The sequence below is a fragment of the Cuculus canorus genome, chromosome 24 (genome assembly GCF_017976375.1).
Source record: "Cuculus canorus isolate bCucCan1 chromosome 24, bCucCan1.pri, whole genome shotgun sequence".
NCBI lineage: Eukaryota > Metazoa > Chordata > Aves > Cuculiformes > Cuculidae > Cuculus > Cuculus canorus.
Window position 1 is genome coordinate 4,918,979 of NC_071424.1, and position 27,354 is coordinate 4,946,332.

The following is a 27,354-nucleotide window of genomic DNA, read 5'->3' on the forward strand; positions in this document are numbered from 1 at the left end:
CTGGGAGCCCCCGAGGCCACCCTGGGCAAAGGGAGGCTGAGCCTCTCGAGCCTCTTGGCTATGCTGGTGGATCCCAACAGGTAGAAAAGGTGTATTAAAAAAACCCAGCAATTAAAACCCACTTCTGTCACGGTTCCCATGGGGGCCAACACCATGGATCTGCCCCAAAACTCTTCACCCAAAGAGGCAGGCGTTGAACGTGTGTTACCGAGCCACCCGCAGCACTGCTCACCTAAAACCAGAAGTCAACTAGAAAAAGGGACTGCAAGGGGCGAGGATGGGTCTGGGGGGGACATCAGAGGACACCCCCAGGCCCAGCTTAGCTGTCACTGGGACGCTCCTGCAGCGCCCGCAGTGCCATCCGCAGCTGCTCCTCGGTGCCCTGCAGCATCTTCACCTCCATGGTGTGGAAGAGGTGGAGGCCGGTGGCGAGGAGGAGGACGCCGATGGCGAGGAAGGCCAGCAGGGAGAAGGAGAGCTTGGGGAAGGGCTGCCCGGCTGCCAGCCCTGCCAGCGTGCCCAGCGCAGCCGCTGCCTGCAGCAGCAGCAGCAGCAGAGCCAGCACGGCCATCCTGCCCGTGGAGTAGCGTTGCCGCTGTGCTGCCCGCAGCCCCACGCCCACCTCCGTCCGTGCCTCCGTCACCACATCCACCAGCGCTGGCTCTGTGGGAGGCAGGGGTGGCTCAGTGGAGTGACTCGCCCCCCCCACACCCCTTTTACTCCCCATCCTCTCTGCTCTGTCCATGCACCCCTCCACAAGGGATGTCCTAAGTAAAAATTCCATCCCCAAAAATTCCATGTTCATCCATCGGTCCACCCACCAGCACATGGGGGACATCACCAGGGTCCCCCAACCTTACCAGTTGTGCCAAGACTGGCACCCACAGCCTTTCCCTGCTTCTGGATGTGCAGCGTTGCCATCACAGCTTCATGGTCCGAGAAGGGGATGTTCATGCCCGGGGCTGTCCCTGTGGTGGTCTTCAGCTCTTCACACTTCACCGTGAAGTTGGAGACAGCCTGGGCAAGGGGACAGGGAGGACAGAGGGGGTGTCACGGCAGTGCCTCCCCTCCCTTCCACCCACATCCAGCACCTGGTTGCCCCCATTACCTTGTAGAGGATGTAGTCGATGCGGATGCCCAGTGGGAAGGGCAGCAGCTCTGACTTGACGGTGAAGCAGTTGTTGGGGATGAGGGTGCAACCGTCCTCGCAGCCCTGAGAACAAGGGTTGGGGTAGGTGGGGGAGCTCTCGGTGTATCCTAGGATCCCGCTAACCCTTTGCTGCTCACCTCAAAGCGCGTGGCCTCGGTGAAGGCGTCCCGCAGCCCCGTCCAGCCGCGCAGCAGACGGATGCCCACATCTTCGGGGTGCATGTTGAGGTCCCCTCCCAGCAGCACCACATCAGCAGCTTTTGAGGTGTGTCTGTGGGGATGAGATCAGCTAACTTCCTTCCCCACCCTGTCCCAAACTGGACTGGGATTACTGGGACCCTGTCCAGTGCCCCCCAGCCATACTCCCTGCCTTGGACTGGGGTAAAATTGGAGCTCTCTGGAGCGCAAGCCCCAGGGGCAGGGGTGACCACACACGCCCTGGGGACCCTGTGGGCCACCGCGCAGCTGCTCACCGGATGAACTGGGCCAGCTCCCAGGCCTGCACCAGGCGGTGGGGCAGGTAGGCGTCCTTCTCCCGGCTGTACTCAGCATGCAGCTGGCAAGTGGGGGGTGCAAAGTGGTTGTGACCCCCATGGCAGCACCTGTCCTGACCCAGTGCTCCCTGCAAACCCACTCAACCCCTCGACGTGGTCCCTTTGGGGTCTGGCTGATCCCTCTGTCTTCATCCCAACCCCCTAGGGACAGCCTGGGATGCTCACCCACTGCAGTCGTAGGTCCCTGTGCCCCCCCCAGAGCAACACTGCTTTAAACTGGGGCATGGTCTCAGTGCAGAGCAGTGGTTAAAGAAAGGGGACAGTGAAGAAGCAGGTACGGCCACTCATCCTACTCCTCCCCATCATCCCCCCCCCTCCATGCCAGGTCCTTCCCCAGGGTGCTCACGTGGGTGACATAGACGTTGAAGATGATCCCCGAGATCTTAATGATGACGAGGCCAACGGACTTGCCGCAGAACCAGTCTCCGTGCTGGAGCTGCCAAGGAGAAGGGGAGTGGGTTGGGGACAGAGAGGGCCCACGAGGCTGGGCACCACGGTGCCGTATGCCCCCCGCCCCGCTCACCATGTAGGGGTACCCGTTCAGTGAGTACTGGTAGAGGAGGGTGTCCAGGATGGGGAACCTGGAGAAGACGCAGAGGCCGCTGCCAATCACCCCACTGTGGGAGGAAGAAAGCACAGTGAGCAAGTGTGGTTTCCCCAGCTCTTCCTCCCCCCACCCCAAGCCAACGGGCTCCCCAGATACCTGGATCCCAGTCCGGCCCTGTAAGCATAGAACCATAGAATAGTTTGGGTTGGAAGGGACCTTAAAGATCATCCAGTTCCAATCCCCCTGCCATGGGCAGGGACACCTCCCACTGGATCAGGCTGCCCAAGGCCCATCCAACCTGGCCTTGAACACCTCCAGGGATGGGGCAGCCGCAACTTCCCTGGGCAACCTGGGGCAGTGTCTCACCACTCTCATGGTGAAGAAATTATTCCTTATATCAAGCCTAAATCTGCCCCTCTCCAGTTTATCCCCATTCCCCCTCGTCCTATCCCCACAAGCCTTTATGAACAGCCCCACTCCAGCTTTCTTGTAGCCCCTTTCAGGTAGTGGAAAGTCACTATAAGATCTCCTCTGAGCCTTCTCTTCTCCAGGCATCCTCCTCTCTAGACATGGGGTCTACTATGGTGACCTACAGCACCTGCACCAGTCTCTCCATACAGGAAACACTGAGGACGCGGCGCAACCCTGGCTGGTGCACAGCCCAGGGGGGACTGGCCTGGCCCCTCTCACCTGCGGAAGTAATGGGAGAAGGGGTAGCAGCTTCCCAGCCTTGCCTTCAAATCGCTGTAGTCCTGCTCACTCCACACCTGGAGGACAGGGGGATGGGCTGAGAATGGGTACATCCATGTTATGGGCTGAGAACGGGCGCATTTGCCTCATGGGCTGAGAAAGGATACGCTCAGTTCATGGGCTAAGAATGGGCACGTTCAGCTCACAGGCTGAGAACTGGCACACTCGGCTCACAACTCATGGGCTGAGAATCGGCACATTCAGCTCACAGACTCAGAAGAGAAACATTCAGCTCATGGGCTGAGAATGGGCACATTTGGCTCACAGCTCTTGGGCTGAGAATGAGTGCATTTGGCTCATGAGCTGAGAACGGAAACACTCAGCTCACGGGCTGAGAACAGATGCACTTGGTTCACCACTCACAGGCTGAGAACGGGAGCATTCAGCTCACAGGTTCAGAACAGGTGCATTCTGCTCATGGGCCGAGAATGGATACACTCAGCTCACGGGCTGAGAATCGGTGCATTCAGCCCACGGGTGGTCCCTCACCTCCTGGAGAAGCACCAGGTCAAAGCCCTGATGGCGCAGCGTGTCCCCGATGAGCTGGACTCGCTCCTGCCGCTTCTTGCTCAGGTAGCGGATGGCCCTGCCAGAGAGGAGGGAGTGGTCACATCTTGGGGGGCTCAGGGTGACGGGGGCTGTCAGGGCATGCAGGGACCCGAAACGGGAGAGAGAGGCTGCATGGATATGGGGGAGATGGGAGGAAACGGGGAAAAGGACATGGGGACAAGAGGGATGTGCAGGGAAGCTGTTTGAGGACAGTCCTGCCTGCAAGATTGAGGTTGCTCATCCCTGGCTGGGGGACAAATGGGGTGCAAAATGATCTTTTTAAGGGGGAGCAGGCACAATGGAGCCCCAGCCAAGCTCCTTGCAACCCTTTGGGGCTGGGAGAGCAAAACAAAAGGGACAGGAAGGTGACCCCAAGGCGGGGTGTTCCTGTTCCCAACTGTGCAGCCCGGCGTGACCCCAGCGAAGTCTGGACTCACCAGCAATTGAGGTCAAAGACGCGGAGCTGCAGGGCGTGATCGCCTTCCATCGCTCAGCAGGGCTTCACCTGGGCTGGGCGACAACGCAGAGCAGAGGGAGGGCCTGTGGGGACCAGGGTGGAGTGACACCCCTGGGGTGTTGGCACAGGGCAAAGGCTGCGAGGGAAGAGAGGAGGTGCTCCGGGATGGCCAGCACTGTTTCCTCCTCTCCTGCCTGCAAGGTCCATCCTGAACCCCAGTTTGCCTCCAAAGAGGGATCCATGTACCCAAACCACACGAGTGACCCCTCCATCCCACAGATGGGGACACCGGCGGGTGACGGATGGGGTACAGCACTCAAACCTTTTATCTGTTAGAGTTGTGTTCCTAGATGGACTTTAAGCCCTGAGCCAGGGCTCCCTGCAAACCCACCTGGCCCCTCAATGTGGTCCCTTTGGGGTCTCTCTGACCTCTATCTGTCTTCATCCCACCCCCGTGGGGACAACTTGGAATGCTCACCCACTGCACAGCCACGTTGTGGGTCCCTGTGCCCCCCCCAGAACAACACTGCATTAAATTGGGATGTGGTCTCAGGGCAGAGCAGTTGTTAAAGAAAGGAGACAGTGAAAAACTTGGGTTCAAAGCCCAGTTTCAAAGTGGAGCTGTGAGCCACAGGCATGGGACACCCCACCACAGGACACCCCACACCCATCGCCCCTCTGGGGAAGCCCACAGCTACATTTGAAGACCTCAAACCCCGGAGGACCCAGGAGATCCCGGAGCAGCCCCAGCACTGTTTGCCTGGTGGCTCTGCCAGAGCCAATTCCCCCATGCCTGACTCGGGAGGTTGTCCATTGGAAAGCCACCAAACGGCAAACCTGGGGCTCCAGGATGCTGGGGGTGGGAGCTGGGGATGGGAGGAGGCAGGGACAGGAGCCAGGGGCAGGGATGGAGCTCCAGGATGGAGCGTGTGGGAGCTGGGTGAAGAGCTGGCGATGGAAACCAGCTGGCAGGAGCCTGGGATGGGAGCTGGGTGCAGAGATGGAAGATGGGTGTAGGGATGGAAGACGGATGTAGGGATGGAAGACGGATGTAGGGATGGAAGACAGGGGACAGGAGACACGGATGGGAGTTGGGTGTAGGGGTGGAAGATGGGTGTAGAGATGGAAGACAGGGGGCAGGAGCCATGGATAGGAGCTGGGTGCAGAGATGGAAGATGGGTGTAGAGATGGAAGACAGGGGGCAGGAGCCATGGATGGGAGCTGGGCGCAGAGGTGGAAGATGGGTGTAGAGATGGAAGACAGGGGGCAGGAGCCATGGATGGGAGCTGAGTGCAGGGCTGGAAGCCAGAAATGGAAGCTGGGGGACAGGAGGCATGGGCAGGAAGCATGGACAGGAGCTTGGTGTGGGAGCCAGGGCTGGCTGGAAGCCATGTGTGGGAACTGGGTGAAGAGCTGGAGATGGAAAACAGCTGGCAGGAGCCTGGGATGGAAGACAGGTGTAGGGATGGAAGACGGGGGGCAGGAGCCATGGATGGGAGTGGGGTGCAGGGATGGAAGCTGGGTGTGGGAGCTGGGTGAAGAGGTGGAGATGGAAACCAGGTGGCAGGAGCCTGAGATGGGAGCTGGGTGCAGGAGCCGGGCAGAGGGTGTGGGAAACTGGGATGAGAACTGAGTGTGGGAACTGGGCGAGGAAAGAGGGGTGATGGCTGCAGGACCTGGGTGCAGGAGCCAGGGATGGGGAACCGGGTGTGGGAACTGGGAGCCAGGGTTGGGAGCTGCACTCCGCCTGCCCCAGCGGGGTTACCGAGGAGAGGGATGGGAGAAACAGGTGAACCGGGAGAGGAGCAACAGGGGAGCTGGGAGAGGGATGGGAGTAACAGGGGAACCGGGAGAGGGAATGGAGCAACAGGGGGACTGGGAAAGGAACAATCGGGGAACCGGGAGAGGAATCTGAGCAAGCAGGGAGTAGGGAGAGGGACAGGAGCAACTGAGGAATCGAGGAAGGAATCGGAGCAACAGGTGAACCGGAGAAGACTCGGAGCAAGAGAGGAACCGGGAGAGGGCTGGGGGAACCGGGAGATGAATCGGAGCCACAGGGGAACCAGGAATGGAACAATCGGGGAACCAGGAAAGGAACAACCGGGGAACGAGGAAAGGAGCAACAGGTGAACCGGGAGAGGGAATGGAGCAACAGGGGAACGGGGAGAGGAACGCTTGGGGAATGGGGAGAGGAGCAGCTGGGGAACCGGGAGAGGGATGGGAGCAACCAGGAAACCGGGAGAGGAATCGGAGTAAACAGGGAACCAGGAGAGGGATGGAAGCCGCGAGAGAACCGGGAGAGGAAGCGGCGCAACAGGGGAACCAGAGGAGAATCGGAGCAGCCGAGAAACCGGGAGAGAAGCAACAGGAGACCCGGGAGAAGGGTGGGAGCAGGGGGAGACCCAGGAGAGGAACAGTCGGGGAACCGGCCGAGAGGAACGGAGCAACCAGGAACCCAATCGGAGCAACAGGGGACCCGCGGCAGGAATAGGAGTACCGGGGAACCGGGAGAGGAACAATCGGGGAACCGGGAGAGGAGCAACGGGGGCGCCGGGAAAGGGGTGGGAGCGGCGGCCGCGGGTGGGAGCGGACCTGTGGCGGTGCGGGAGCCCCGGAACTACCGCTCCCGGCAGGCGGAGGGGCGGAACGGGCGGGGAGAGGGGGAGGGCCCGGCGGGGATACCGCCCACCGAGCGGGGAGCGGCGCGGCCGGGGCTGAGGCGGCCGTGGGGGCTGAGGCGGCCGTGGGGGCTGAGGCGGCCGTGGGGGCTGAGGCGGCCGTGGGGGCTGAGGGCAGCGCGGGGCGGGCAGTGCCGCCTCAGCAGGGGCTGCCTCAGAGCTCACCTCGATCTCCCCTCTTTCAGCTGAAAACCGTTCCCCTCACGCTGTCCCTGCACTCCAAGAGCCCTTCCCCAGCTTTCCTGGAGCCCCTTTCAGCACTGGAAGCTGCTCTAAGGTCTCCTCAGAGCCTTCTCTTCTCCAGGCTGAACAACCCCAACTCTCTCAGCCTGTCCAGGAGCTCCTCCAGCCCTCACATCATCTCTGTGGCCTCTGTTTCACCTCAACAGCTCCACGTCCTCCCTGTGCTGAGGACTCCAGAGCTGGACACAGGGCTCCAGGTGGGGTCTCACCAGAGCAGAGGGGCAGAATCCCCTCTCTCCCTGCTTGGTCCCACGGCTCTGGATGCAGCCCAGGACACGGGTGGATTCTGGGTTGGGAGTGCACTTTGCCACCTCACATTTGCTCCTCACCCCCGAGTCATAGAATCATAGAATAGTTTGGGTTGGAAGGGACCTTAAAGATCATCCTTTCCAACCTCTGCCATGGGCAGGGACACCTCCCACTGGATCAGGGGCTCCAAGGCCCATCCAACCTGGCCTTGAACCCCTCCAGGGATGGTGCAGCCACAGCTTCCCTGGACAACCTCTTCCAGGGCCTCCCCACCTCGTAGTGAAGAAATTCTTCCTTATGTCCAGTCTAAATCTGCCCCTCTCCAGTTTACAGCCATAAGTCCTTCTCAGGGCTGCTCTCAATCCATTCTAGCCCTGGCTATTAATAGCTTATTAATCCATTATAGCCCTGGCTGTCACAGTAAATAAAAATAACAGGAACTTCAGAACCACTTGAACCAACCCATGAACAAATAATTTTAATGATTTTTTTTGTTTGGTTTTTTTTTTTCAGCAGACCGTAGTTTTCTTGGAGCTCCACAGTCTCCTCTCTTTGAAGTTGGACAGATACAGTAAACACAACAAATATATGATACAACCCATCACAGCTGGATTAAAAAAAAATACACAAAAAATATAATACATAAAAAAAAAATGGATTTTTTTTTAACATCGTGGACTGACACAGCTCTAAAAATGGTGATTGTAACCCTGGTAAGCTTTACAAAGTCTTTAAAAAAATAAAACAGTACTTCATGTGAAATTCATAAATACACTGGAGGAGAACGGAGGGGCTGAGGGGGTTGAGAAAGGGTCTCTGGGATCAGTGCCGGGGCCCCGTGTGCGTGGGGAGAGGTTGGGTGGGTGCCTTGTTGGGATGGAGAGAGGGATGGAAGCACAAACGTGTCCAGTTAATGATGAGCTTCGTTCACCGGCGGGGCCGGGAGCAGGGCACACCTCTGTTTTATAGTGGGGAAGTTTGGAGTTTTCGTTCCCAGAGTTTTAGATCAGTGAGTGAAAGCAAAGAAATTAAAAAAAGAACCACAAAACAACAATCAAACATGCTACATATGAGAACTCGGCCAGGTTGCCCCAGCACAGCCCTGGGATGGGATATCAGTGCCTTTCCCTGGATTTTTCCCCTCTCTCTTTCCCCCTGTTTGCCACCTCCATCCATCCCCACCGCTGTGTCCTCTCCTGGGTGCAGGGCCAGGGTGGCTCTGCCCCATTCTATGGGGATGGGTGGCATCTCCCAGCAGTGCGATGTTAAATGGGACACGTGGCATTGCGATGGCAGCCCTTTCCTGAGCTCTGGGGCTGCTCCTGCTCCTCTGCACCCAGCAGCATCAAGCCTAAGTCCCCTGTCCCCACCCTGTCCCAAGCTCCAGCACCCCTTGAACCGCTCCTACCCTCCCACGGCACCTGGCTCTGCACCTCCCACTGCTTTCGCTCCCCTGCCAGCATGAGAAATCAACCCAGACCTGCTCTTCTAGAGTTCCCTGTCTCCCTGCCAGCCTCCTGCCACCCTGCTCCGTGCCACCACCGCGAGACCCAACCTCTGTCCCTCTGCATCCCTCCTGCACCCTGAGGATGCTCTGCCTGGCATCTGCCCTTGCAGGCTGCAGCCTCAGGACCAGGCATGCTGCCTTGGCTTATTTTGGGCTGCAGCCACAAGAATAGCTCCAAGCAGACCCAGTCCCCCTGTCCTGGCGTCCCTCTTATCCTGTCCCCTCTCTGTCCCAAACTCTGCTTTCTTGCAGCCTGGCCCTGCATTGCACAATGTGCTTCTCCCTGCACGAGCTGTCTCGCTGGCTGCTTCCCATGGGATGCACGCAAGCCGGCCCTGGGGAGCAGCTGAAACCAGAAGAGTCAGAAAAAAAGGCAAAAAAGGTGGAGCAAAAAAAAGAAAAAAGCTGGAAAACATACATACGCAAAGTAAATCAGGCAAATCCAGCCTCAGTGCTCTCACCCGAGTGCTCCTCAGCAAGCGACCATGGTGCATTTAAGCTCGGTCACCCCAAGTGCAAGCCCTGAAAGCACACGCAGACCCCAGGGGATCCCACTGCCACCTAAAATCCAGCCTCAAGTCTGCAGCGACCACAGAGAGATGGTGACCCCCCCCAAACCTGCTCTACACAAGCCAGTCCCTCATGCCCAACTCCAACCCCGCGCACGCCTCCTCCAGTCACCAGCACAGCAGGGTGGGAGGGGAGCAGGTCCCGGACACTGCAGAAGGGCACAATCCTGATTCCAATCATGGTGTCTTTTTAAAAAGGATTAAAAAGCACTTTAATTTTTAAAAAAAGGGGGAAAAAATAAGCCATTAAAAAATAGTTTGCATCATCAATGCCCTCCCGCCTTCAGTGCCGCAGGCTCCCAGTGCCCCGGCATGGAGAAGGAGCATCCTGAGTGCCAATCCCTGGGGAGGTGGCAGCATCCCTCTGTCCGCCACTCTGCCCTGCTCCTACCTGCTCCCACCTCGCTACGTCTGTCCCCACACTCCCCGCCACCACCCGCTGGGCTCTGCTGGGCGGTACCGACGCCGTGGCTGCTGCCATGCCAACAATCCATTTCAAACCAGCCCTGGTGCGATGCCACGTCCTCCAGCCCATCCGTACTCGCTCCTCTCCACTTGGCACTGGGACCACAGCCGAGCAAAGAGGAATCACCCTCCGCTCCGACATCCCGCTGCTGGTGGTGGCACGGCAGGCTCACAGCCTTCATGGGCAGCTCCAAGAGCCGGTGTCTCCCCATCCAGCGCCGGACGCGGGTTTCCTTTCTCCCTACGCTGCTTTTCTCATTCTTCTTTTTTTTTTTTTTATTTATTTTTAAAAAAAAAGAAACTGTTCCTAAGTAGAAAACATCGGTGATCACAAGTCAGTCTTTTTTTCTTTTTGGCTATAGTTTGGGTTTTTTTTTCTCCTCCTCCTTCTCCTCCTCCTCCTCCTCCTCTCTTCAAATGACTTCTCAGGAAGCACCGGGCACAGGCGGCATCTCTGCACGGCTCCCTCCCTCCCCTGTGCGCCCCTCATGCCCCCGAGGGCCCCTCTAGTCCTTGACCAACTTGTACACGTGGTGTTGGGCGCCGTGCTCGCTGGTGGAGACCTCGAAAACGAAGGCTATGCAGAGCAAGGTTTCCTGGGTATCCCTGTTCGTAACAACCTGCGGCAGAGCAGAGAGCGCGTTAGGAGGGGGCTGTGCCGAGGCACACTCTTATTTAGAGGGTTGCATGGGTTCAGGCACAGGCACTTTCATTAATTACACCACTAAAAAAGTGGCTCCCTGTTATCTGCAGGGGTTGCCCAGGCTCAGGCACAGCCACTGTATTTGCACCATCAGGATTTGCTCCCTGTCATTCACGGGGTTCAGACACAACGCCCTTTTAAATCCACCACCTAAAATCTGCTACTCAGTTTTTGAGGGGTTGCACAGGCTCAGACGCAGACACAGACAATTGAACTGCATCAACAAAATTCTGCTACCCATTATTTTTGGGGGGTTGCACAGCCTCAGGCACAAGAACCTCCAGGGACCATTCCTGGTGGTATTTAAAAGACAGGTAGAGGAGGTGCTCAGGAACGTGATTTAGTGGCAGATGGGCATGGTTGGACTCAATGATCCAAGAGGTCTTTTCCAACCTGGTGATTCTATGATTCTGTGACTTGAATTGCACTACCAAAAATTTTTTATTTGGGGTGAGGGGGAGGCTGTACAGGCTTAGGCACAGCCAACTTCATTTAACACCAAAAATTTGCTACCCATTATTCAGGCGTTTGCATGGACTCAGGTTCAGCCAATTTAATAGCGCCATGAAAAAGTGGCTACCTGGTATTTGGAGGAGTTGCCCAGGCTCAGGCAAAGCCACTGTATTTGCACCATCAGGATTTGCTTCTTGTAATTAGCACAGTATTAGAGAATAGTTTGGGTTGGAAGGGACCTTAAAGATCATCTAATTCCAACCCCCCTCCCATGGGCAGGGACACCTCCCACTGGATCAGGCTGCCCAAGGCCCATCCAACCTGGCCTTGAACCCCTCCAGGGATGGGGCAGCCACACCTTCTTCGGGCAACCTGTTCCAGGGCCTCCCCACCCTCATGGTGTAGAATTCCTTCCTTAGAAGGAAACTAAGAATATGCCCCTGGTGGGAAACACTCCCTAGAAAAGGATGGTACCTGCAGGATGGTGAAATTCTCCAGGACGCTGTTCATCATGTACTTCTCCGGGAGGTGCTTGAGTTTGTGGATGAAGTTGATCATGTACTCGCACATGGGAGACCGGTGGATGCGGTAGACGAACCGGCCGTTCTCCAGCCGTGCGTACTCCGTCTGCAGGGGACAGCCAGGGTGAGCAGCCGCCCCGTGGGAGCCAAAACATCACGGCAGACGTGGGCACGGGTGGGTAGTGGCTAACTGGGACACGGTGGGGGTGGCCTCTCCGCTCCACCCATGGGACAGGCATGCATCTATGGGGTCTACACCCAGCCCTGGGGCTTTCTCCACCTTGGGACCCACAGCAGTTCCAGTTCCCACCCCTTCCTGATGCAGTGGAGCACAGGACTCACCTCCACCTTTTCCACGACCTGCTTCCCAAAGGAGCACACCTTGGTGGAGACCGTGATGGTCATGTTCTCTGCACTGCTGTACTGGCTGCTGACACCATAGAAAGTCCCCGGCCCGTCCTGGATCGTGCTGTTCAGATCCGCCTGGAGAGATGAGAGTGGAGTGTCCCATTAGGTACCATCATAGAATCACCAGGTTGGAAAAGACCTCTTAGATCATAAAGTCCAGTCATTCCTATCTGCCACTAAACCACATCCCTAAGCACCTCGTCTGCCCGTCTTTTAATGACTCCAGGGATGGGGACTCAATCACCTCCCAGCACTCAATGGGGATGGGGCACACAAGCTTCTGGAGCTGCTCAGGATGCTCCTGCTCTACTGGCAAGGTGCCCAACCTGCAACAAACCCATGGGACAACTCTCCCTATCCTCCCTGTCCCAGCAACGTACCCAAAATTTGACGAGGAAGAAGGAGTTCTGGGGCCCACGCTCATAGAGCTCCTTGAGGCCACCTTTCTTCTCGGGGAACTTGTCATAGATCTGGCGGATGTCGACAGCCTCCAGCAGTGGATCGCTGTACGAGGGGTTTGTCTGGCCGATGTGCACGAAGAGGTGTTTGCTGTACTGTAAGGACCGGGGTGCGGTGAATGAAAACAAGAGGTCAGATGAAAGCCAGATGCCACCAAGCCACAGGGATCAGCATCACCCCACCCAGGTGGCGGGGACTTGGAGGGGACTGTTACCGTTTCGGCATCCCGTGGCACCTCCATAAAGGCGGAGTACTCAAGGAGACGGAGCTTGGTGGAGGCGATGGTGCGGTCCTGCCAGACCGGCACGGCCGAGGCAGCTGGTGGGAGCGGAGCCAAGGGCTCGTAACCTGGAGATGGGGAGAGCAACCATGAGCTGGGGCGAGTCCTCCCTGCACCACCATGGCTCTGCCCTCCTTACTGCATCCCTCACCTTCCCAAATCTCCCAGCATGCAGTTTTTTCCATGGGGTGGCCAAATCATGGGATCATTAAGGTTGGAAAAAAATCTCTAAGCTCATCCAGTCCAAGCGCCAGGCAACCCCACTGTGCCTGCTAAACCATGTCCCCAGGTGCCACAGCCACACGGTTTTTGAACGTGGGGTCCTGCTCATGTGTGGAAAGGGATGGGGGGACACAGTCAGGAGCAGCAGGGTCCTGCTCACTGCGGCGCTTTTGGCTGGGTTCGCCCCCAGGTTTCTCTCCCAGCAGAGATGGGGAAGCGACCGCAGGTGGGTGGCACTGTGGGTGGCACAGGACAGGTGACAAAAAGGACCCAGCAGGGGTGCAGGGTCCCCTGCAAAGGGGCAAGGACAGCACTTACTGGCTAGTGATGGAGGCATGGGTGGCTGGATGGGGTAAGCTGGCTGTGCAAATGGTTTAATGCTGGAAAACAAAGAGCATCATTAGGATAACGAAGTCTGTGTCACCCCAGCCCTCGCCAAGGGGGGTTCTGCCCCCCTGTACTTACTCCTGAGAGGGTCCAGGCTGTCCTGGGATAGGGCCACTCCAAAACTGGGGGAACAGCACAGGGAAAAGTCAGCGGCTTCTGATCCACCTCAAATTCCCCTTCTCCACTCCCTGCAAACCATGAGGAGCCCTCAAAGGCCCCCTTGCATTGCCACCATGCCGAGGAGCTGGTGAACATCTCCCCCCCGCCCGCTGATCATCGTGTCCCCCCTCCCGGGTAGTACAGGGGCTGTCCTCACCCTGGGGGCAGCAGAGAAGACGGCCTGAGGAAGAGGAGGAGGGGGGCTGAGCTTGTTCTGCAGGACGCTGGCTGACACGATCTGCGCGGAGGACATGGAAGCCATGCTCTGCAGAGCCTTATCCTTCGACACCTGGTCCTGGGAGGTGACAACAGGGAGAAAAGGGGTTACATGGGCACACTGAGACCCCCCAGTCCAAGTGTGGTCCAGCTTTCACAAAGCTCAGAGCTGGTCCTGCAGCCTAGCCAAGGGACCCGGGCATGGATGTACCCCCACCTCCCCAAAAGCACCCATTTTAATTCATGTTTTAAGCTTGCAAAGATCCCCTTGACAGATGGGGGATCAGGAAGGTCTCCCTGCTCCTCTGGGGATGGGATTAGCTCCTCTGCAAGAGGGGGCAAAAGGCAACGGGGAATGAAAGGCATCGCAAACACAAGTTCAACTTACCAAGTTCATGGCCTGTCCGCAAAAGAAAGGGAAAAAAAACAGGTTAGAGCATCGTGGGAACCTGCAGGTACCATGTGCCCCCCACCCTGAGCCACACTGCCCCCACTCGGCTCACCACCATGGACTGATCTGGTGAGTGAACCCCTCCACCCAGGTGGTCACTGGGGGATGCACACGGCAGGCACTGATGCTTGGGCTTAATCCAACCGGGAATGGGACTCCAGAGCCCTCCGCTATTTTAGAGAGTGGCTGTGGCGAGCCAGGCTTGCCCCTTTGTTGGTTTTTTAATATCCTTTACAGTCTTTAATATCCTTTACAGCCTCCTCGGCAGCCCCCGAATTCTCACAACCAGGGCACGGAGAGGAAGAGCCACCCAGTTCCTGCCCTGCCAAGGGCACCTCCACTTGGCTGCCCTGGGATGTTGGCCCCAGCTCCCCTGTAGGCACTGCAAGAAAGACCCTGGGCACAAATTCCCTGCGCCGTGTGTGTGTTTATAGAGCAGATCAGTCATTATTCCTTTTCCCTTTTGCTCTGGAGGTCACAGCAGCACCAGGCAGGAGTGGGGCGGGGGGCTGCTCCGAGGTCTTGCCCCACGGCAGGGCTGTTTCTCCAGCTGCGCCGCCAGGACATGTGCATGCTGGTCCCACCACACACCTTCTGTTTTCCCTCTGAACTTTCCTCAGCAATCAATTCCTTCATTTATTCACCCCTGGGGCAGGGCAGGAGTGCGGGCATGCAGCCACATGCTGGGCAGCCTAACACACATGTGACTGCAGCTTAAAAATATATACATCGCTCACAAAAGGGAGTTTCCACTCAACAGGATGAGCGCTGGGTGAGGGCAGAGGGCTGCCTGCACCAGATTTTGCTTCAAAGTATGGCTGGGAAGGGATGTTCTGCATCCATAGGGTATCGCTTAGGAGATCTCTGCCCTGGTTGTTCCCTGCAGGCAGCATGGCCAGGGATGGAGAGCACAGCCGTGGGCGCTGGCCTTCATCCCTGGACCGCTTGGGGTCACTCCTGCCTTGGACTGCCCCTTGCCCTGCACTGTGCAGCAAGAAAATCCTATTTTATTTTAGTTTACTTATTATTTTTTTCGTGCAAAGGCTTCTGCTGCCCCACGTGGGGCTGGGACCTGGGTTCAAGCTGGACAAGCTCAGAGAAGTCTCCCAAAGCAGTTTCAGGTGCCCTCTCCTGGCTTCTCCCAGCAGGCACCCTCCTGGCACCCCAACTCAAGGGCCACTGGGGTCCCTGGTGAAGGGTTTTGGAGGGCACAGCTTGGTGGGCTCCCAGGCAGCACGAGCCAATGCTCATTAAAGCTTTGAGGACCAAAATGCAGGCTCTGCAGTGGCCCCTGGTCTCAGCCTCAGTGCTGGAGGCATGGACGCAGCACCCAGGATGGGAGCACAGGGAGCTGGTGATGCTTTTGGGACCATATGGTCTTGGTGCCTTGCAGGGAGGCTGCAAAGTTTTCTGGACTCCCCCATCCTCTGCAAGGCAACAGGTTCCTCCTGATCCTGCCCAAGGAGATGCTCCCCAAGGTGACAATGCAGGGATTAACCCCGGAGCATCCCAGACTGTACAGCCCAGGTGGGAGGCGGCTGTCCCCAACAGATAGTCGTGTAGTAGGGAACGCTCTGTCCCCCACCTTGCACCATGGGGGTCCAACCCAAGCTGGGCTCGGTCCTTCAGCGATGCTCCCAGTCCTGTCCAAACACCCCACCCCATCATCACCCTCCCCACCACTGCCACGAAGCTCGGTGGGAGCAGTTACGGAAGGGTTAGTTGGGCTCCAGTTAGGAGGAAGAAAGAAGGAAGGAAGGAAAGAAAGAAAAGCCAACCAGAGAAAAGAGGATGATCCATTTTTTCCTCGCTCGGCTCCCTTGGCCCCTGGAACCACAGGATGCTCTGGCACTGCTGTGCCCCATCCCCAGCATCGCTGTGCTCTGTCCCCAGCAGCATGGCCCCATCCGGACCCACTGCCACCCACATTCCTGAGTGGCCACCTAGGCCATACGCAGGTGCTGGTGCATCACAAGCTACTGGGCTGGCAGCCTGCAGGGACTCCCAAGACCCCTCTGCTTCTGCCCACATCCCACCAGCATCCATCATTAGTGGGGCCAGGTCTTAGCTCTTGGGGGGTAGCCTTTGCACCCCTTGCTTGAACCTCACTTTGCCTCGATAGCTGCTGGGAGGGGGGTCCTTCCCCATCGTTGGAGAACCCCTAATGGCCCAAAAGAGCAGGCAGCCCTCATGTATCACCAGAAGAGGGTTTAAACCCTTATTTTCCCACAGCAAAGTCCTTGCCCGGGCAAAAGGAAGGGTTTTGGTCCCCAAATTCACCCTCCTGGGGGAGAGAGAGAGCTCTGGTGTCCACGTCGAGCCTTTGAGCTGGATCCCCTTTTCCCTTGCACTTCTTTCTGGGCATCCCACAATGATGCTACTAAAACCCATTCGGTCCCAGGAGCCAAAGGAGAGGGGAAGAAAAATAAAACCACCAAAAAAAAGAGAGGTGTAAGAGAAAGCAAGCGGCACACCGCAGAGCTGAGTGCGTTAGTCGTCAGCAAGCAGGGGGCCAAGGCGGGACGCGTACCTTCAGCTTGGACTGAATCTCACGAGATTTCCGTCGGGCAAGAACCTGCAAGTGGCTAGAGACCTGCAGAGAGAGAGCAGAAGGAGAGGGGGAACAGCAGAGCCGTCAACCAGAGGAAAGGAGGAAGAAGAAGAGGGGCTGCCCATGCTCACAGAGACACCGCCGCGGACACCTGGGCAAGGGCGCCAACGTACCTTGATGCCAACCTGGTACTCCCGCACCTTCTTCCGAGCTAGAACCTGTATGTGGCTGGACACCTAGCGCCCGCCACGCCGTTCGGAAAGGAAAACACAGAGAGTGTGAAGATATGGTTCCCCCTGTGTGGTGGGATGCTGTCCCCAGGGAAGGGAGCGTGGAGAGAGGGGTAGTGCATGGGGCTGCCAGGGTGATGCTCCTGGAGATGCTGAGGGTCCAGCGCCTGCTGTGAGCTAGAGGGAAGAAAACTGGGGGGGGGGGGGTGTCTTGGTGCTGTGCTGATTGATGCTGGTTTGTGCCCCTCAGGCTGGGGTGAAGCTCCTTGTGGTGAAGCTGCTGCAGTTGGGAGCTCTGCATTTACCATCTATCTCCAACATAAGAAGGACATGGAACTGTTGGAACGGGTCCAGAGGAGTCCACAAAGATGATGGGAGGGCTGGAACACCTCTGCTATGAGGACAGGCTGAAAGAGCAGGGGTTGTTCAGCCTGGAGAAGAGAAGACTGCAGGGAGACTTTAGAGCAGCTTCCAGTACTGAAAGGGGCTTCAGGAAAGCTGGAGAGGGGCTTTCTGCAAGGGCATGTGGTGACTGGATGAGGGGAATGGCTTTAAATTGAAGCAGAGAAGATTTAGACTAGACATTAGGAAGAAATTCTTCACGATGAGGCCCTGGAACAAGGAAGTTGTGGCTGCCCCATCCCTGGAGGGGTTCAAGGCCAGGGTGGATGGGGCTTGGAGCAACCAGATCCACTGGGAGGTGTCCCTGCCCATGGCAGGGGGTGGAACTGGATGGGCTTTTAAGATCACTTCCAACCCAAACCATTCCATGATCCTATGGTCTCTTGGGGTTTCTCAGTTTTCCTGGCCCCTGCGAGCGCAAAGAGCTGCTGAGGGCACAGCCCAGCTGGTTTGGGTGCCCTTGGGTGCCCCAAGGTTGGGGCTGCAGCAAGACCACTGCTCCCAAGGAAGATACGGGAGGGACCAGCTCATTCCCCAGGGGCTCCTGCTGATTTTTTAGGTGGGAAAGGTGCAAAGAGGGTGGGTTTTTTTCTGTGTTCAGACCCCTATAAGAGCAGGATCCAAAGAAATAGGGCAGGCAGGGAAGGTGCAGCATGGCTTGGGTGCTGACCCCAAGCCCCAGCAGGGTGGGGGGCTCTGCACCCACTCAGCACTGGGGCTGATTTCACTGAGCTCCTTCTCACACCAGCGCTAGGCTGTCCAAGAAAGGACCCCAGGCTGTCCAGGACACAACGGCTCAGAGGGGACGATGCCATATGCACCCTGTGCCTCTTCCGAGTCCTTCTGGACCACCACTTTCACCCAGCGCCGCATCCTTCCCCCTGTGGAGGTGGGGCAGGGGATCCTGTTGGGGCTTTAAGCCAGAATAAAGCACCACTCAGTGCTGGTCTGAACACAAGGATGGTGGCCAGACTCTGGTCGCTCTCCAGAACTGATTCTGGAGGGATGTCCCCTCTAGCGCCTGGGGGGGACCAGCAGCCTTGAGAAAAGGAGGCTGAGGGGAGACCCCATCACTGTCTACAACTGCCTGAAAGGAGGTTGTAGCAAGATGTGTGTTGGTCTCTTCTCCCACGTGATATGAGAAAGGACGAGAGGGAATGGCCTCAAGTTACGCCAGGGCAGGTTCAGACTGGACATCAGGAAAAAATTCTCCACCGAAAGGGTTCTGGCAGAGGTTGCCCAGGGAGGTGGCAGAGTTGCCATCCAGGCAGGTGTTTAAAAGATGGGTAGATGAGGTGCTCAGGGAGATGGTTTAGTAATGGACAGGTATGGTTGGGCTTGATGATCTCAAAGGTCTTTTCTAACCCAGTGACTCTATAATCCCCCACTTGAAGGGACTTGTGGCATGGGGCAGTCCCACCATAAGTGTTCCCATGCTCCCAATCCATCTGTCACCCTGTGGTGGGAGATGTGCCACCAGCTCTGCTGGGACAGTGGGTGCAGATCCCAGCTGGGGGCCACCACGGACAGGAGGGAGGAGCCACGGGATGCGTGACAAATGGATTTTTGTGTGTCCAGATCCCTATAAGAGCAGGATCCAAAGAAACAGGGCAGGCAGGGAAGGTGACAAATGGACACGTCCCATCAAAAGCGGTGGCAGGCTGGTCTTCAGACAGGCACGAGGCTCTGGCATGAGGATGCAAGGAGGGTTCACAGCTGGGATGGATGTGACCCTGCCCACATACTGTACAGGCAAAGGAGGACCACTGCATGCTCCTTGTCTTGCCCCAATGCTGCCTGCCCCAACCTTGCCGGGCAGTGAGGATGGGGTAAGGGCTCTGCGGTACCTCCTGCCCCCCAGGACCAGCGCTGCCCCCAGTCGGGATGAGGACAGCTTGCTCCCCACCTCGTAGCTTTGGGGGTGCCTTCACCGTGGCACAAGCAGCATAAAGCCCAGCAACAGGCAGAGGTGGGAACGGTCTCTGGATCCAGGTGGAGCAGGAAAGACACATGTACGGCTTGGATGGAGATTTCAAGGGCTCCTGCCACCCCCAGGGTGACCCCAGCCAGGCAGAGGGGGGTCTGGGTGCTGCCTGACCCCACCCCCCCAATTTCAGGGCACCCCCAGATAAGGCTGGGCCACCCCAAGGGTGTTTGTGCTGGCAGACAAAGCTCCTCGCAGAGGACAACGTCCTCACTGCTAACGGGGGACTCCAGGAGGGGACATGGAGGACCGGTGATGCAGCCAGACACCCGCTGCCCCCCAAGCTTACCTGGCACCCCCCTCCCACTCAAAATAAAAAGCAGAGCGATGGCCTCACCTGCTTCCTCGTCCGTGTCTTCCCCGTCCGCAGCTTGATGTACCGCGCTATCAGTTCGTTCCGACCTGCCAGGAGAGCCAAGGGGTCAGAGATGGGGGTGGAGATGGGGGGCATCACCCCCAAAAGGCACCTTCAGCCCCCACCCCATTCTGCCCAGCCCAGCATGATAGTGGTGGGCCTTAATGAACCTGGGCCTTAATGACCCTGGGTCTTAATGAGAGGGAAGCACTGCCAGGAGATGGCGCTGCCATGACAGCTGTTCCGCCTTGAGAGGACACCAAGGTGGCCCAAGGGGACACGGAGGTGGCCAAGACAGCAGGACCCACCTTGTGGCTACCATCCCACCAGGTTTAGCAGCTCCTACACATGGGGGATGACAGCCAGCAGGGATCCGCCGTACCCCCAAACACGGATCCCCCCTCAAAAGCCACCCCATCTGGAGCACCCTTTGGGGGACCCCATCAACCCATAGGACGAATCTTCCCATAGGGCTCTTGGGGTGCCCCCCCTGGCACCCCGTTTCCCGTTCGCGAGCCGCGTTTGGCCTTTCCACCAGTATTTCCTAACGTCCTGGGTCTAATTCGAAGCAGAAGTTGCTTTTGCGCCACATTTTCGGGGCCAGCTGTGGCCAATCTACGTTCAAACGTCAGAGCAGCTGGGAGCTTTCTTCTCCCGTCCCGTTCCATCCTCCCCCCCCTGCTTCGCCACCGCGCCCCCCGCACATGGGGGCGGCCAGGCACGCCAGATTTATTTTAATGGACCAGATGGTCGCGGTTGGAACTTGTCGAAATGCCCTTGGAGAGGGTTTTGGCTTTAAAGAAAAAAAAAAATAAATCCCTTTAGAAAAAAAAAACCAAACCCAAACCACCACCCCAACCACCCCAAGTGGTCCTCTCCCAGCCCTGGAGCAACTGGAGGGGGGGGCACCCATGGGGACAGACAGAGCCAGGTGCTGCCGGAACGGCTGGAGGACCCTGGGGCTGGGGAGGGGGGGTGGGGGCAGCTGGGGCTGGGGGGGAGTCCTGGGAATGGGGGTACCTATCATGTGGCCAGTGTGGCACTCCCTAAAGTGCTCTGAGGAACCCCCAAAGAAGTGAGACCCCCCCAAAGCACTGATATCCCCAATGCACTGATACCCCTAAAGAACAGACACCCCCCAAAGCACTGATACCCCCAAAGCACTGACATTCCCCAAAGCACTGACACCCCTCAAAGCACTGATACCCCCAAAGCACTGACACCCCCTAAAGCACTGACATCCCCCAAAGCACTGATACCCCCAAAGCACTGACACCCCCTAAAGCACTGACATCCCCCAAAGCACTGACACCCCCCAAAGCACTGACACCCCCCAAAGCACTGATACCCCCAAAGCACTGACACCCCTCAAAGCACTGTGCGGCACCCCTGAAGCACTGACACCCCCAAAGCACTGACACCCCTCAAAGCACTGTGTGGCACCCCTGAAGCACTGACACCCCCCAAAGCACTGATACCCCCAAAGCACTGACGCTCCCTCCCCAGCACTGATACCCCCCCCTCAGCACTGATATCCCCCTCAGCACTGAGTGGCACCCCCAAAGCACTGATACCCACAAAGCACTGACACCTCCAAAGCACTGACACACCCCAAAGCACTGTGTGGCACCCCCGAAGCACTGACACCCCCTCCTCAGCAGTGATACCGCCCCAGTACTGATATGCCCCCCCAGCACTGAGTGGCACCCCCAAAGCACTGATACCCCCAAAGCACTGACACCCCCTAAAGCACTAATACCCCCAAAGCACTGATACCCCCAAAGCATTTACAGCCCCCAAAGCGCTGTGCGGCACCCCAAAAGCACTGACACCCCCCAAAGCAATGTGCGGCACCCCCGAAGCACTGACACCCCCTCCCCGGCACTGATACCTCCCCCAGCACTGAGTGGCACCCCCAAAGCACTGAGCAGCACCCCATTGAGTGCACCCCCAAAGCATGGAGTGGCACCCCAAAAGCACTGAGCAGTACCCCCAAAGCTCTGAATGACACCCCACTGAGTGGCACTCTCAAAGCTCCAAGTGACACTCCGCCGAGTGCACCCCAAAGCAGAGTGGCACCCCCCCAAAACACTAAGCAGCATTCCCAAAGCACTGAGTGCCCCCCCAAAGCACCGAGTGGCACCCACGAAGCACTGACACCCCCCAAAGCACTGAGTGCCCCCCCAAAACACTGAGCGACACCCCCAAAGCACTGACACCCCTCAAAGCACTGAGTGCATCCCCAAAGCAGTGAGCAGCACCCCTAAAACACTGAGGGTACCCTCGAAGCACTAAGTGGCACCCTAAAAGCTCTGAGTGCACCCCCCAAAGCATGAAGCATCACCTCCAAAGTGGTAAGCAGCACCCTAAAGCACTGACACCCCCAAAGCACTGAGCAGCACCCCACAAAGAACCAAGCACACTCCTCGAAAGAACTGAATGTGTCCCCAAAGCACTAAGTGGCACCTGAGCAGCACCCCCAAAGCCCTGATGCCCCCCCAAAACACTGATCAGCACCCCTAAAGCGCTGAGTGGCACCCCCAAAGCACCAAGCAGCACCTCCAAAGCACCGAGTGGCACCTCTGAAGACCTGAGCAGCACCCCCAAAGCCCTGATGACCCCCAAAACACTGATCAGCACCCCTAAAGTGCTGAGTGGCACCCTCAAAGCACCAAGCAGCACCTCCAAAGCACCAAGTGGCACCTCTGAAGACCTGAGCAGCACCCCCAAAACACTGATCAGCACCCCTAAAGCGCTGAGTGGCACCTCCAAAGCACCAAGTGGCACCTCTGAAGACCTGAGCAGCACCCCCAAAGCCCTGATGCCCCCCGAAACACTGATCAGCACCCCTAAAGCGCTGAGTGGCAGCCTCAAAGCACCAAGCAGCACCTCCAAAGCACCAAGTGGCACCCCCAAAGCACTAAGCAGCACCTCCAAAGCACCGAGTGACACCCCCAAAGCAGCAAGCGCAGCTCCCCTGCCTTCTGCCACTCCCAGCCTGCACAAAGCTCAGGTCACCGAGGGTGTCCCTTGAGCCCAGGTGAGCCCATGGTCACGGAGGGCGCTGCCAAGGGGTGCAAACAGAGGGGACCCCAGTGCTGAGCTCCGGCAAGGGGTGATGCATCCACCGAGCACCCCTTTACGCACCCCAATCCTGAGTGCCAGCCTCTCCTTTCCCACTCCCAGCCCCTGGGAAGTAACTATGGGAAATAAATATGAGAGATAAATGTGGGCACCTTCCATGCCAGCCCAATGGGGCAATGCCAGCCCAGCACCAAGCACCTCCAGCACACATCCTGCCTCACACCACATCCCGGTCATTGCCCCAGGCTGCTCCCTCGCAGCCTCCCTGTGCCCTCCCTGTCCCTCGTGATTCACCCAGGCCCGTGCCATTCCCTCCAAGCGGGCACGTCCTCCTCCAAATTACCACATTCCCCAAATTCCTCTCCCCTGACACCACCACGTGAACCAGTTGGACGGGCTGGGTTAAAAATAACCCAGAGTGAGAGCAGGGGCCAACAGGGGCCAACGCGCCGTCACGGCCCCCCAGCTCCCACCTGCTCCGCTGTCCCCTGTTCTTCACCATGAGGATATGGAGACACCGACCCACGTTGCCCAGAGAAGAGGTGGTTGCCCCATCCCTGGTGGTGTTCAAGACCAGGTTGGATGGAGCTTGGAGCCCCTGATCCAGCGGGAGGTGTCCCAACCCATGGCAGGGGGTGGAACTGGATAGGTTTTGAGGGCCCTTCCAACTCAAACCATGCCATGAGTCTATGATCCCTGGCATCAGCAGGGTAGGGGGTGGCATGACCATGGGCATTCCATGGGACAATCTCAGAAGAGGGGTGGTGGTGGAGAGCACTGGCCACCTTTATGTCGGATGTTGGCATCGTCTGTGCCACCAGTGGCCCTGGGGGTCCCGGGAAGCTCAGCACCACCAGCTGGGGGTCCCGATGGGGAGGTGGTGGAGAGGCTTGGGGTGGATGAAAGGCAAGCGGCGGGGGCTGCTGCCTCTTTAAGCAGCTGCCAGATGTCTCCGAAAGGCTGGAAAAACCGGTCGGGGCTCGGCGTGCAGGGCCAGGCTCCCGGCGGCACTTCAGCTATTCCGGGAGAAATCCAAAAAATGCACCCGCTTGGGAAACCCTGAGCTCCCCCCCGTCCGCCAACTCGCCCTGAGTTGGGAGCCCTGGCGAGTGGGGTGGCACAGGGAGCCACCATGGGATGGGGATGGTGACACGGTGCTTGTCGCAAAGTCTTGACCCCTTGGCCGCTCTCCGCCGGCAGCGGGTGACCCATCATGGGTGACAGCGATGGCAGCAGCCCAGGCGGGTGTGTTTTGGAGCCTGGGGATGGAAGCACCAACCCCAGTCCCTCCGTCACCGCAGGGTGATGGCAACATGGCAACTTGTCCCCAGTTCTGAGGTCACCGGCCCTGGGGGTGACACCTTGGGAGGTGGAGAAGAGGAAGGATCAGTCGCTACCCCAGCGGGAATGGGGACACCATGGCACCTTCCATGGCTCTTTGGTGTCACCACACACTCTGCGCCAGCATCACCTCCTGCCTGCATCGCCCATCCTCATCCTCTTCCTCCCCATTGCAGAGAACCACCGACACAGAGACGTTTCAAGAGACATCAGGAACCAGGCTGAGACCCCCCGAACTCACTGCACCAGTGCTGCTCCTTGGGAGGTGGAGGAGAGGAGGCACCAACCCCTACCCCAGCAGCGATGGGGACACCATGGCACCTTCCACCACTTTTTAGTGTCACCGTGCGCTCTGCACCAGTATCACCTCCTGCCTGCATCGCCCATCCTCATCCTCTTCCTCCCCACTGCAGAGAGCCACTGACACAGAGATGTTTCAAGAGACACCAGGAACCAGGCTGAGACCCCTCCAAACTCGCTGCACCAGTGGGGCTTGACCAGCCCTGCTGCTCCCAACAAAGCCACCAAAATCCAAGCTGGGTGCTGGTGGCTTGGGGCATGCGGGTGGCCCTCACCGAGGTGCTCCCTGCTGCCAGCTCTGGTTGGGGAAGGTTTGGGGCGCGATGCAGAGGTGCACAGGGAGCGGGAGGGTTGGCCCTGTGCTCTCGCTCCCTGCCTGACGGCTTCACCAAACCAGTTGGTCCGGCAGGGCCGAGAGAGGGAGGGAGAGCCAGCGCAGAGGGAGGGGACGTGGGTCACTGCCACCTCCTTGGCTCTGCGATGAACCCAGGGAAGTTGTTTTGGGTTTGAGCGGTGCTCAAGGGTGATGCCTCGGTGTGAGTTTAGGGCAGGAGGTTTCACTTCACCCCTGGTTGCCCCATCCTGGTGCCTTGCTTGCCGCCTCCGTCCAGTCCCCATCGCTCACTGTACATCTTGGGAGGGGATGTGGGTCAACGCCACCTCCCTGGTTCTGCGATGCACCCAGAGATGCTGTTCTGGGGTTGGGGGATGCTCAAGGGCGATGCCATAGTGCGAGTTTGGGGGCAGAAGGTTTTGCTTCACCCCTGGTTGTCCCCTCCTGGTGCCCTGCTCGCCGCCTCCGTCCAGCCCCCATCACTCACCGTACATCTTGCCCTCATCCGAGAGGATGATTTTCCGCCGGCCACAGGGAGGGTAGATCGCCAGCGCCTCCTGGAAGCTCTGCTCAATGTCCGGACTCCACACGCCCTCGGCATCATTGTCCAGACTCTTGTCCATGCCGTCCTGGCCATCTTCCCGCCCCTCTCCGGGGCTGCCGCTGGCGTTCCAGCTGTTGGACGCTATGGTGCTGGCTGCTCTGGGCTCCGACCCCGAGCCCCCACAGACACACGACAACCTGTCGGGACACAGGGGACACCCGTTGAACACCGAGACCCTCGCTGGGACAATGCGGCTGCGGTGACAGCATCGCCCCAGGACCGTCTCCAGTGCCGGCCCAGCCCCACTCGCTCAGGGCTGGGAGCAGCATCCCGGGGTGTGGCGTTAGAGACATAATCAGCCTTTCCTTGGGGGCAGAGCTGTGATTCCCATGAGTACCCCCAAATCCACACCACCAGTGACCACTCAAACAGAGTTGGGGAAGGAACGAGCCCAGATGCTGCATTATCTATTATCCAAGATGCTCCATTGTCCAAGAAACTCCATTGTCCAAGGAGCTCCATTAGCCAAGGAACTCGAGTGCCCGCATGTGACACCTCAAGACGGGTCGACAGCAGCCCTGCAGCCCCAAAACCACCCCAGCCCCCAAACTCCCGGCTCCACTGTGCCTGGCTGAGGCAGAGGCGGGATACGAAGGGAGACGTCGGGCGGCTCCAAGCCAGACCCCACTAATGCGAACCAGGTGGCCGAAGCCCTTCGGCAGCCCTACCCCTGGCACTGGGAGAGTCCCCCTGCCCCAAGGATGCTCCACCAGAGCCTTGGGTGCTCCCCAGCTGGTGGGTGATGCCGGGGAGCCTTCAACCGTCCTCCTCCTCCTCCTCCCTTCGCCCGGCTCCCAACGCAGTGTTTTGCAATAACATGTTTGGCGGCAGCTGCCGGCGGTGGGAGCGGAGAGGTGTCTCCTGCGCCGCTGCGTTTCCCGGACGGACTGGGAGTGTACAAAGGTCTCCGGCGCAGACATCTCCTTTTAAAGGAACTGCAGCAGCCCGCTGGCTCAAGCGTGCTGCGAGGCCTTGGTTGGTTGGGTTTTTTTTTTTTTTTCCTTTTATAAAAAAAGAAACTTCCAACCCCCCCTCCCTCCCTCTCCGCCCCCCGCTCCCCATCTCCCTCTCCCTCATCGTGATGTGATGTCAGCCCCTCTGGTCCCCCCGCCCCTGCCCGCCATCCCCCCCACCCGTCGCTCCCCCTCTTGCCGAGCGCTGTGGCCAAATAAGGAGAACTGGATTGTAGGATCGAGCCAGCCGGCCAAGGGAGAGATGGCGGCTGCGGTGTCGGACAGGCTTACGGCCCCTCGAGTCTCGTAGCACCTCACATCCCACATCCCACAGCACCCCGAGTCCCACGACACCTCGAGTCCCGCGGCATCCCCAGTCCAATGGCACCCCAAGTCCCACTGACTCCCAGTTGTGTTGGCTGCTTGTTCTCCACGGCGCAGCTCCTGGGAGGGATACGGTGTCCAAACTGAGGAGGGTCTTGGGGATGGGAAGGCAGGGGGCAACCGAGACGAGGCGCTAGGTAGGAACAGCAAGAGTGGCACATGGGGACCCCCCCCCCCCTTGCTCTGTCTCAGTGTGGTCCTACAATGAGATGTGCGCGCTCTCGGCTGGGTGCAGAGCCCTGGCTGTGTCCCAGCAGCCCAAGACCCCCCACCAGCCCAGGAACCCCATGGGGAACCAGGGACCTCCCAGCGGCATCACAGCAGCCCAAGACCCCAGAGCCCCCAGACCCCCCCAGTCCTGCAGTGACCCCAGAGCCCACAGTAACCAACACCCCACGGCAGCCCAAGACCCCCCAGCTGCACCGTGGCAGCTCAGGAGCCCCCAGCTTCAAAATCACCCTAAGACTCTGAAGCCCTGCGCCTGCCCAGGACCCAGCAGCATCCCGGGACCCCATGGGGTTGCCGTCAGCTCACCCCAAGAGGGTAAAATCCCAAAAGCTGATGCCAGGAGGGTGGCTTTGCAGGGACCCCCTGCCCTCCCCAGCTGACGGGTTCTTTTGGAGCCAAGCGTGAGGTTATAGGACCAAGAGCAAAGCTATAGGGCTGAAATTAAATCCACAGGGCACACATCCCCCATCTTTTGCCAAGAGCTCCCCAGAACCCCCGGAATCTCCAGCTCACTCCAACCCCACTTCCCACCCCAGCCTTTTCAGGGAAGGCAGGAGAGAAGGGAGGGTGATGCTAGGGCCCCAGCCAAGGTGCGAGGAAGCAGCTCCTCCTCCTCCTCCACCGAACC

The 27,354-nt window shown here is 58.5% G+C and overlaps 2 protein-coding genes across 9 annotated transcripts in view; both read right to left on the minus strand.

The window, feature by feature from the left end:
* Positions 1-17: 17 nt before the first annotated feature.
* On the minus strand, positions 18-6,654 carry SMPD2 (sphingomyelin phosphodiesterase 2). Of its 3 annotated transcripts, none has more exons than XM_054087933.1 (11): positions 6,504-6,523; positions 3,987-4,089; positions 3,490-3,586; positions 2,941-3,017; positions 2,227-2,320; positions 2,050-2,139; positions 1,623-1,705; positions 1,288-1,420; positions 1,109-1,213; positions 861-1,017; positions 18-663 (listed from the first exon to the last, which is right to left on the minus strand). In XM_054087933.1, exons 2-11 carry the CDS (start codon positions 4,034-4,036, stop codon positions 320-322), a joined length of 1,230 nt encoding a protein of 409 aa, XP_053943908.1. In that variant the 5' UTR covers positions 4,037-4,089; positions 6,504-6,523; the 3' UTR covers positions 18-319. The 3 variants fall into 3 exon arrangements, with proteins under 3 accessions (XP_053943908.1, XP_053943907.1, XP_053943906.1); XM_054087932.1 differs by lacking the exon at positions 6,504-6,523 and adding an exon at positions 6,599-6,654 and having other exon boundaries at positions 20-663; XM_054087931.1 differs by lacking the exon at positions 6,504-6,523 and adding an exon at positions 6,599-6,650 and having other exon boundaries at positions 20-663; positions 3,987-4,142.
* A 988-nt stretch (positions 6,655-7,642) lies between these two features.
* Positions 7,643-27,354, minus strand: part of TEAD3 (TEA domain transcription factor 3) — a 30,487-nt gene continuing 10,775 nt past the window's right edge. Inside the window, exons 1-14 of one of the 6 annotated variants that reach the window (XM_054087927.1) lie at positions 25,830-25,961; positions 25,045-25,298; positions 19,481-19,545; positions 16,701-16,763; positions 16,507-16,569; positions 13,914-13,925; positions 13,467-13,604; positions 13,229-13,272; positions 13,082-13,143; positions 12,476-12,609; positions 12,183-12,356; positions 11,737-11,877; positions 11,348-11,500; positions 7,643-10,337 (exon numbers count right to left, since the gene is read on the minus strand). In XM_054087927.1, the coding sequence (XP_053943902.1) occupies positions 10,224-10,337; positions 11,348-11,500; positions 11,737-11,877; positions 12,183-12,356; positions 12,476-12,609; positions 13,082-13,143; positions 13,229-13,272; positions 13,467-13,604; positions 13,914-13,925; positions 16,507-16,569; positions 16,701-16,763; positions 19,481-19,545; positions 25,045-25,180 (1,299 nt within the window). In that variant the 5' untranslated portion in view covers positions 25,181-25,298; positions 25,830-25,961 and the 3' untranslated portion in view covers positions 7,643-10,223. Of the gene's footprint in view, positions 10,338-11,347; positions 11,501-11,736; positions 11,878-12,182; positions 12,357-12,475; positions 12,610-13,081; positions 13,144-13,228; positions 13,273-13,466; positions 13,605-13,913; positions 13,926-16,506; positions 16,570-16,700; positions 16,764-19,480; positions 19,546-25,044; positions 25,299-25,829; positions 25,962-27,354 lie in introns of those variants that run through there. The other 5 variants (XM_054087924.1, XM_054087930.1, XM_054087929.1 and 2 more) reach the window with 5 other exon arrangements.